This window comes from Rhinolophus sinicus, linkage group LG05, assembly GCF_036562045.2.
Source record: "Rhinolophus sinicus isolate RSC01 linkage group LG05, ASM3656204v1, whole genome shotgun sequence".
Classification (NCBI taxonomy): domain Eukaryota; kingdom Metazoa; phylum Chordata; class Mammalia; order Chiroptera; family Rhinolophidae; genus Rhinolophus; species Rhinolophus sinicus.
In genome coordinates, this window is record NC_133755.1 from 28727945 (window position 1) to 28738095 (window position 10151).

At 43.8% G+C, this 10151-nt stretch overlaps 1 protein-coding gene across 1 annotated transcript; it reads right to left on the minus strand.

Annotated features, from left to right (window-relative positions):
• Positions 1 to 67: 67 nt before the first annotated feature.
• COX7A2L (cytochrome c oxidase subunit 7A2 like) lies at positions 68 to 9625 on the minus strand. The gene is made up of 3 exons (XM_019757072.2): positions 9465 to 9625; positions 2369 to 2500; positions 68 to 949 (listed from the first exon to the last, which is right to left on the minus strand). Exons 1-3 carry the CDS (start codon positions 9534 to 9536, stop codon positions 809 to 811), a joined length of 345 nt encoding a protein of 114 aa, XP_019612631.1. The 5' UTR covers positions 9537 to 9625; the 3' UTR covers positions 68 to 808.
• Between the last annotated feature and the right edge of the window lie 526 nt (positions 9626 to 10151).

Genomic DNA, 10151 nt, shown 5'->3' on the forward strand with positions numbered 1-10151 from the left:
ACTCAAGTTTACGGTGTCTCTGGAGTTCTGAAATTATTTTGAAAGATCATTTAAAAGGACTTCAAACTTGAGATTTTCCATTCATGTATTTATTCCACAATCAAAATAAAGCATAATTTAAAAGCCATAACATATTTAAAAGGAAAAGGAGACTTTGTGTCACAGCTGCATTGATAAAACAGACATCAGTCTAAAGTGCAACACTAAACAGGTGTTCTGTTCCCACGGTGGAATAAATACATAACAATCATACATAAAATTTCACTGAAGATCTGAGACGAGGCAAATAACCCTTTGAAACAAACTGCCCGATGATCACAGGCATGTTGCAAATAATTTCCATTGACAATTTACTGCAAGATGGAAAAAACCCCCAAGGTAAATACTAACTCAAACCCCTCATTTAGTGCACCTGGCCTTGGCTTTTTGTCTTCCTTCCTCAGTCACATCCAAATCCAGAAAAGCTTCTGCACCTCCTGCTCAAAAACACCACCATCAGGCCCCAAGGACCTGCACAGACTGCCATTAATGAGTCCGTATGCGACCTTCATCCAGAACCTCCAGGGAAATCAAAAGCCCCAACTAGAACAGCAGCAGCCTTTCTTTGGACAAGTTTTAACTGTCGAAAGAATTCTGACAGGCCATGTGCACTTCATAAGCCAACCAAAATATTGTCTTAGTATCATTCTATTTTTTTCTTGCAAAATGTTAAGCAGGCCATTCAAGTAAAAAATTTTTTTTACAGAAATGAAAAATAAAAATGCAAAGGGTTTATGCCAAAAAGCACACCAGTCCTCCGCAGTCGAACTCATTTGTTTCTGGGCTGCGACGCCATGTAGAGGGCGATGAGGCAGTAGATGGTCCCGCCCACCGTGAGCGCCATGGTCGTCCGGTAAAGCATCTGGTCAGGCAGGCCTCGTTTCAGGTGGATGGGCAAACCATCAGATTTCTTAAAAGCAAAAATGATCAAAGACATGGTTGATAAAAAGATTTACAATGTAGGCTAATAAAGAACAAATGTCTCTACTGTGTATCTAATCCATCAACACTCTGCAGTGGGAAAAGCCCTGATCCATTAAAATGTTAACTGAAATACTGGTATATTTTCTTAATATAACTAACGCTTGTAAGTCCAAAGTTAATCTCCAAAATGCAGCCTCAGGAACACACATGCAACAAACTCCAAAATCTAAAGAATTTATCATGTGGCTTAACTAGGAAAGCAGCATTAGTGAAATTGCTTTTTAATGTAAAAGTAATCAGCAGCTAAACAAAAACACAAAAAAAAATGTTCTACATTTATTTCTATATTTACTTTGACTTCCTGATCATTAGTGGATGAAGTCTGAGCACAGCAGGTCAATTAATAGGTTCAAATCTACTTTGCATTCAACTGTCTTCTTTCAATTAAACTGTAAACCTGTTTAATAATGAGACTCCATAAAATGTTTAATACATTATTTTAGTCTCCAAAATCCCTCCCGTCTGCAACTCAAGACCCCAGATGCCTATTCAAGTCTTACTTATCGGAAAAAAAGGGATTAACTGACCAAAAGTCCTCAAGCCAGTCTGGACATAATTTTGAGGAGGGAGAAGCTACCTTCCAGCAACAGCAGTAAAAGGCACCCCACTCCCATGGCACCTCTGAGACATAGTTGGGTCACTGACCTTTCAATTATCTGTATGTAGATTAACGTTAATAATATTTTAAAATTCAATTCTGGCTTCTCTGTGTTGATCAGCAAACCCAAGAAAGCCTCCTCCACTTTTAGCAACAGTTCAGTAATTTTAATGTCAAGCAAGAAGAAAACTCACTGCCAAAAGTCACTGGATGCAGGGGTGACCAAAAAATGTATGTAAGTGGACATTTTGGTCAACGTTGCTCAAGCAGTAGTTCGCTGTAATCAGAAGTGTCTGGACACTGACGATAACCACTCTGAGCACCTCTTGTAATTGCAGAAGTCAAACGTGACTTGTATTCATCTTTTGTTACCGGTATATATTGAGTATTACAATTTTAATAGTTTTTTCCTTTTTTAAAATGTGTATTCACTTTGGCACCCTCTGTATATACTGGGTTATTCACAATGTTATTATACGTGCTATTGGTTCCTCCACACACAGCTATACGTACAATTTAATAATCTGCACACCCTCCAAAACTGAAGAGGATATTAAACACCCGCCCCTCTTTTATCAGTTTCTACCTACATAAAGTTCTCCTAGTTTATGCCTCAAACTAAGATCAAGAGAATTCTATTTAAGGAAAGAGAGAATGAGTAGTAAACTAGACAGAGACTCAGTTTCATAGGTTTTTTTTTAAACCTATTTATTTCACAGGCTTCTCTGTTCTAGTGTCTTCTCTCACCTGGAAAAACTTCTGCAGCTCTGGAACTTTGTTTTTCTCAGCAAAATCATATGCAGTATAATCGGAAGTCAGTTTAGTTGGTGTGGCAAATATGATAGGTGGTGCTTCTGTGGAAACCACAGGCTTTAATCCCTGTAGGAAAAAAAGGAAAATGTCAAGTTGAAAGTATGTCTGGGCATCAGAACAAGCCTTTCAAGGAGCGAGCTGTCTGGAATAGTGGAGGCAGTCATTCAACCACATGAGAGGGAAGGAAAATCTCTCCAATTCTGCATTTCAAGACCTTTAATTAGTTTAAGGTTTAAAGTCTTTAAGCTTTCAACAAAACAACCTAGTCCACTTTCCCAGAGCAAACCCTGTCAAGACTCCCTGCCATTAAGATGGGGGGGAGGGGGACGGGGAGGCAAAGGGAGAGAGGAGCAAACAACACAGGCCCAACCTGAGCTTCTAGAAATACCTATTGTGTCTATCTTCTTATCAAAGCAAACATTTATAATCTGTATGAACTTTTGGGAAGATTTCAAAAGAGACCTGACTGTCTCTTTTCTCCTCTTGGGCTGATATACTACATGGAATCTCTAACCCGAGAGGACTTCAGAAACTTTTCAGACACACAGTAAAGAAATATCTCAATTCAGAAGAGCCTGTAATGCTTAAGAAACGTGCCTATCAGAACCAGAAAACAAAAACAAAACAAAAAACTTAAGAGTAACTGAACTTTCCAGCATTAATAAACCTGGAAGTTAAAAAAATAAAAAACGTTTACAAAAATAAAAAAGGAAACCCCAGTGTTCCCATCTGTGATATGTGTACAATAGTACTAATACCTACCACTGGAAGGAATGCATGCCTGTATGTGCCTAGAGGAGTGTTTGGCTCATGCGGGTATTCAATAAATACACACTATATGAGATCTGGGGGTTAAGATGGTTTACGACTCACAGGTCCCTCAGCCTCATGGATAAGGAAGGACCAAAAAAAAAAAAAGAAAAAAACCTAAAGGAGGATCTCTCTTTGAACTGGAGAATTTTAGACACTCCCTTGTCATTCTGTGAGCATTTTGTATTTTCTCCTAATGATCATTTCCCCTTGAATGCAAAAACTTAAAAACCCTTCCTACCAAGCATCTCCAAAAATGGTTTGAAATTAAATCCATGTTTTGACAGGACTAACGTGGAAGCATTTTTATATGGCATTATACCTAATGCTTTGTGTTTGTTCACCCATCGAGTGATTTAAAAATACAGCAGTTTTTGAACAATATCATTTGAAAACAGGAATATCAACCATCTTAACAGTTATACATAATTTCTTATTTCCATTTAGAATATAGAATTTAGAATATAGAGTTTAGAATATAGAATTTTAAAGTTACTTATCATCCCATTATCTCATCCTATCAATTATTAAAAATTGTATATTCTCCTCCAATCTTTCTTCACAGGCATATTTTAATACCTTTAGTCATAATGTAAAATCCTACATTTCTGCTTTTTTTCATTTATAATAAGTATTTTTTTCAGATTCTTACAAAATCTTCATAACTAAATTTACTCTGCACATCAACTCTGTAAATGAGGTATTATTAATATCAGCCCACGTAACAAGTGATTGAAAGAAAGCTCAGAGATTCCATAAGGAAGATGGGATTCAAACGCACTGTTTTTTACCCCATACTATCAATAACTCCGCTGTGTTGGCCCCACAGGTAAGAGAATGAATGTGATGGGAAGGTACCTCACCTACCCATCCCGACCCATCACTAAGCGTCCTAACAATTAAGAGCAATCCCTATTTCCAGGTGGACAGGACTAGCAGTCGGGTTCTCAGCAGACTTGACCAGGAAGCTGTATCCACAGGGAGGGACCTAGAGCAAATCCCTTCACCTATGCCTCCTCCAACCTACGAGAATTACGAGCCTCAAATATGTCTCTCCCCGTCTCAATAAATGACAGAGCCATCTTCCAGGTACTCAGGCCAAAAACCTTGTAATTCTTTATACCTCTCGCTCACACAATTTGCAAATCCTTTTGGCTGTACCTTCCAAGTACATTCAGAATCTGACCACTTCTCACCCATCTCCACCAATCCACACTCTGGTCCAAACTCCTAGATTTCTACAACACCCTCCTAACTGGTCACCCTGCTCCCACCCTTGCTGCCCCAAGGTCCTCTGAACGCAGCACCAGTGACTGTGTTAAAACAGAGAATGTCGTTACTCAGCTCAAATCTTCCCAAAGGCCTCCTACCTCACTGAGCAAAATCAAAAGTTCCTACAATGGCTTTCAGGGCCTGTGGGGACAGAGCAAGCAGTGCAGTTTCCAGGTTTTCGGCCTCACGTGGAAAGGTGCTCACTCGGGTAGTAAATGGCCATCAACTGTGATTGGATGGCCATCAGCTGTGGCCAGTAGGCCGTCAGCTGCAACCAGTGAGCCATTGGCCACTAATATAAGTGCTGTGGCTACGCTAGCAGCAAATGGGGGCTAGCAAGAAGATGGTGGCTGAGCTAGCAAGGGCAGATTACAGTTAGCACGGCGGATTGCAGCTAGCAAGTGAGGTCGGTTGGCAGAGACAAGTGGACAGCAGGTTGCGGATATTGTGGCTCCTGCTTCCTGTGTCTCCAACCCAGCCGCCAGCAAGAATATACTGGTATGACTCCCCTACCTATGGCTCCGTGGGTGTTCCTTTTTGGCCTCACCGTGTCCTGTGTTCTTATGTGGGGAGCGGGAGCTGAGACCCCACATGACACCCTGCATGACAGGGCCCTATAAGATGTACCCCTCAACACCCCCCACCACCACCTTACATCATCCTGTTTCTCTGCCCCAGGCCACTGTACTAGCCCCTTAAACCTCCCAGGTACGTCATGTTCCCTCGGCCTACGATGCTCTCCAGGGAACATGGCAGCCTCACCTCCTTCTAGTCTGCGCATGTCACCTTCTCAGTAAGACCTTCCCTTAACCATCTTTTCTAAAACTGCATGTCCTCTCCCTTAACCTACTAACAAACTGTCCCCCTTTCCTGCTTTATTTTTCTCCCCAGTACTTACCACCATCAACATACTATATTCTACTTTGTTTGCTATGCCCCCCCCACTACTGCAATGGAAGCCCCAGGAGGGCAGGATTTTAGCATGTTTTGTTGACTGTTCTGATTTCCCAAGGCTTAGAAAAGCAACTGGCACAGAGAGTGCATTCAGTAAATATTTGTCGAATGTATAAACAAGCTAAGGAAGTCTATGTAGACTTAAATATTTCAGAACCAAAGTCAAGGAAATCAGCACTTGATGGCTGAGCCGCTCACACCACCCACAGCAGAGAAAACTGAAAGCTCTTCTTAAAATAAGTGGACTATAGACCAAACAGAAATCACAGGGTTTGCTTATTAATACTGAACCTCACGGCTGTTCCACAATCACTACCTCTACAATTGCTTAACAACCTTTCGACCATCACCCTGTTTAGTAGTTGAGTTCTTCCTCATCTATTTCAGTTGCTCCAAATTTTTTAAGAGAAAAGTAAACATGATTTGTTTTCCCATCAAAGTTGACTGGTCCAAAGTTTTCCTTTTCTCCTACCTTTTAGGTTTTGGGGGGAGGAATGAAGGTGGAGAAATAAGTTATTCAAAATGTTTTTAAATGACAGAAACCCATGAATTCTTTCACTCTGATTTAGCCCTGGAAACAAGTTTCAATCCACAGGGGCTCAAGTCCTGCATTTCTAACTGCCAGCTAGGTATCACCACCTCCATGTTTCCCTGACCCCTCACTCTGACATCCAAAATCCACCCCGCTTCTCGCAAGCCTTCTCAGGAGCTCCCAGTTTCTGTGGGAAGCACCACCATCCTCCCATTACCTAGTCACCTTGGATTCCTCCTTCCTCATCCCTAAAATCTCCCTCATCTCACTAAGTCCTTCTCTCTCAGACCTGACTTTCTCCATTCCTACTCGGAAGACCCGGGACTATTTCATGGTGTAACAGGCATCCTGACACTGGTCTCTCCCACTCAGGTATCTTTTCAAAGCGTCGCTCTGGTTATGACACTTGCTCCTCCATCATAAACCTTTCATGAAACTAAAGGTAAGAAGCATATCCTTGTTTCACCCTCTGGACAAGACTCGACCACAACTTTCTGTATGAAGTTGCTTTGAATTCCTACTCATTTCTCACAAAATTAAGTCTTACCATCCTAGGCCCTTCGTGATCCACCTCCACCCACCACGGCCAAACGTACTCAGTGATTCCCCTGCTCGTCTCCCTCCATCACTCACAGTTCCCTTCACCTAGAACAACATTCTGCCAGCTTAAGTGGGAGAGGAATTACTGCATCATACGGTGAAATTAAGTTTCACTTTTTAACAAACTGCCAAACTGTTTTCCAAAGTAGCTGCACCATTTTACATTCTCACCAGCAGTGTACTAGGGTTCCAGTTTCTCCCCATTTCTCACAACACCTCGTCTGTTGTCTTAATTTGAGCAGGTGTAAACTAGTATCTCATTGTGGTTCTGAAATGCATTTCTCTAATGACTAATGATGTTGATCATCTTTTCACGTGTTTATTGGCCTCAGTTTATTTGATGCAACACATGAAGGTAAGGAAAATGCTTTTCAATCAACCATTAGAAAACACCCTCCCCACAATTACTTGCCAACAAGTTGATTTATAAATCTCTAACTATACTATTGTTATAGAACTAGCTTTTCCATATTAGGTTATTCAGTGCATGGTAGATTATTCAACTTTACATAGTACTGAAAGTTACAAATGTCTACGTTTTCCAGTGTGCTAATATTGCCAAGAAAGGAAAAACTTTACTCCTAATTACCAAAGTCAGAACATCTGGTTTGGGGGATGCTTGTCACTCTGAAATATTCAATTCATATAAATTCTTTGAACATAACTTAAGAAATTTTTAAATAACGAAGAAGTTCAAATTCTCAAGAGAAACACAATTCAAGAAGTGATAGAAATCTGAAAGTCCTATCTGTATGTGGGGACAGAGCCCCAGAGAGCAGTTTCCAGGCTCTCGGCCTCACGTGGAAAGGTGCTGGCTCAGGTAGTAAATGGCCATCAACTGTGATTGGATGGCCATCAGCTGTGGCTAGTTGGCCGTCAGCTGTAACCAGTGAGCCATTGGCCACTAATATAACTGCCGTGGCTACGTTAGCAGAAAATGGGGGCTAGCAAGATGGCGGCTGAGGTGGCAAGCGCAGGTTACAGTTAGGATGGCGGGTTGCGAACAGTGTGGATCCAGCCTCCAGTGAGAGTATAGTGCGGCCAGCAAGAATATACTAGTATGACTCCCCCATCTATGGCTCCGTGGGTGTTCCTTTTTGACCTCACCATGTCCTGCGTTCTTATGTGGGGAGTGGGACCAGAGACTCCGCAGGCCGCCCCGCATGACACCTGTGTTCTTGTGCAGGGAGCGAGAGCTGAGACCCCACATGACACCCCGCATGACACTGTACCAAATGCAGTTCAGGGTAACCTCTACCCTGAGTGCCAATTTAATGTCAATGTTAGTTTTAGTCTAAAACTTCATTTATTCCTTACTAAGTAACACAACCTACGTTATACTAAAACTCTACTAAAAGAACATCTATAACTACTAACAGAATAGACCAATTGTGATATATCCATACAATAAATCCTACACAGCAATAAAAGGAACTAACTACTAATACATGTAACTTGAATAAACTTTCACTGTTGACAATTCCTTCTTTAGACCTCGTTACCAATTTGGTTTCAGTGACACCACATTTGTCTCCCTTCTAATCCTGGCTTGTTCTTTTGATAAATTTTCCTCCTCCACCCTCCTTTCATGTTTCTGTAGTCTAATCATATTCCCACCTTTCTTCCCTGTATACTTCTGGGTGATCTTCCCGTCACAGATTCTACTATCTATGGGCTGAAAATACCCTAATCTATTTACTCCATATTCATAAAGCCAGCTGCTATCAGAGGTATCGCAAGCTCAACATTTATAAACCTAGACCCTTCCTCACCCCCCCCCCCCAAAAATGTGCCCTTCTTCTTGCCCTCGCTATCCTAATTAATAGCACATCTAATCTTAGATTGAAATCATTCTTAACCACCCTCCTCCTCCGGCAAGTTGCAGTGCCCCATAGAAAAAGGAAGTAACAATGGAGCACTCTACCTGAGCCCCTTACTATTCCTCCAGTTCAGTTTTCCAACTGCGTATCTCATCAACCTTTCCCACATCACTCCATGAGGATGAGAAGTGAATATGATGAATATCTCCACTCAGCGTCAGGAAAACAGCTAACGCCTAGTCACCTGACATACACCTCATTCAATCTATACTACCGCTGCCCTAGATGAAACTGAACTCGCAATAAATTAGGTAACTTGGTCAAGGTCATAAAATAAAACAGCAAAGCCAGGATTTAGGCCCAAATTAACAGTATGGGACTCTACAGTCTCTTATTTTTACAACATAAGCTGGAGATTAAAACTCCAATTGGCAAAACCTGAGTAAAGCGGGAACATTTTTCAGACCACTCAATTAACAGGCATCCGTTAACCATTTTACAGTTGGGAAAGTGTAAGCTCGTTGCATGTAACTGCTCAGACTCACACAGACATGTCAAGGAACCCGCTAAGCGCCCCAATTCTAACCATACAGCCCCTCCTGGCCCGTTGGCTTCGCTCAGGGCCATCATTCCAGCTCTCCAATCTCGTGCTTGGGAGAGGCTGCCTTAGAGCTGCGGCAGGGGGGTGACAACGGGGCCCCGAGGAAACCGAAAGCCGGACCTCCTCAAAAATGACAGGACCTAACTTCAGTTTCGGTTGGGTCACATGCCGACCCCACGAGCCACCAGCGACCAGCCCAGGGTCACCTTGACCCTGCTGAGTGCCAGGGTCAACTTCGCGCCGGGCCAGCCCCGCCGGGGGAGCAGCTACAGAACTGGGAGCCTCCATGGCCGCCGCAAGTGGGTGCAGACGCGCCGGGAGGTGCGGGACAAACTAAACCAAACCGCGGGGCAGAAGTCTCGCCGGCTCCGGCGCCCCGACTGCCGAGCACAGAGGCTGGGTCCGCCACTTCTGCCCGAACCGGCGCAGCGCTACCCGTACCTGCGGGCTATAGGCGTCGGAAGCCCAAGCTCCCGCCAATTTCTGCGTGAAGCCACTAAATTTGTAGTACATGTCGCCCCGTGTCCGGCTTCCCGCAGCTGTTGCCCGCGCGACCGCCCCAAAGAAAGACCCTGCCTTCCCGGCTGTCGCCCCAAGGCTCAACCCAAGGACCCTGCGCCAGAGACGAGCTGCCCGAAGATCGCCTAATTTAAAACATGACGTCTTAAGCCCCGCAAGTGAAAGAGAAGCCGGTTTCGCAGGGCCAAGAAGGGCAAAATCAGCTCTAAGAGAGCGCGAAAAGCTACTGTAGTGGGGTCTGTAGAAAACTCGAGGTTTTCCCCCTTTGCCCACATTTGGATGCGGGCAGTGCCAAGACGCCCTAAGAAATGCGCAAGCGCCCGTGGATCAGGGACAGAGGGACAAGCCGAGGACGAGGAAGGCGGACTCTGAGCGGGCCCAGGGCGGGGCTGGGCTGGAGGGGCGGGGCTGGGCTGGAGGGGCGGGGCGGGCTGGACAGATGGGGTGACTACTTTGGTGGGGAGAGCCAGTGCTCCGGGGACGCCACCTGGTACATTGGGCTGTGAAGGCTTCGCTACCTTTTACAAAACAACTTGCACGTAGCCTCATTTCTTTCCTACCTACCTCCTCACTCTTAGACTCAGGCGGCCTAAGAGTATGGACTCATCG

Coding starts and splice junctions, on each gene's coding strand:
- COX7A2L (XM_019757072.2), bottom strand. CDS start 9,536: ATGTACTACAAATTTAGTGGCTTCACGCAGAAATTGGCGGGAGCTTGG. Junction 2,501..9,464: donor CCGACGCCTATAGCCCGCAG/GTACGGGTAGCG, acceptor TTTTTCCTACAG/GGATTAAAGCCTGTGGTTTC. Junction 950..2,368: donor AGCTGCAGAAGTTTTTCCAG/GTGAGAGAAGAC, acceptor TTTGCTTTTAAG/AAATCTGATGGTTTGCCCAT.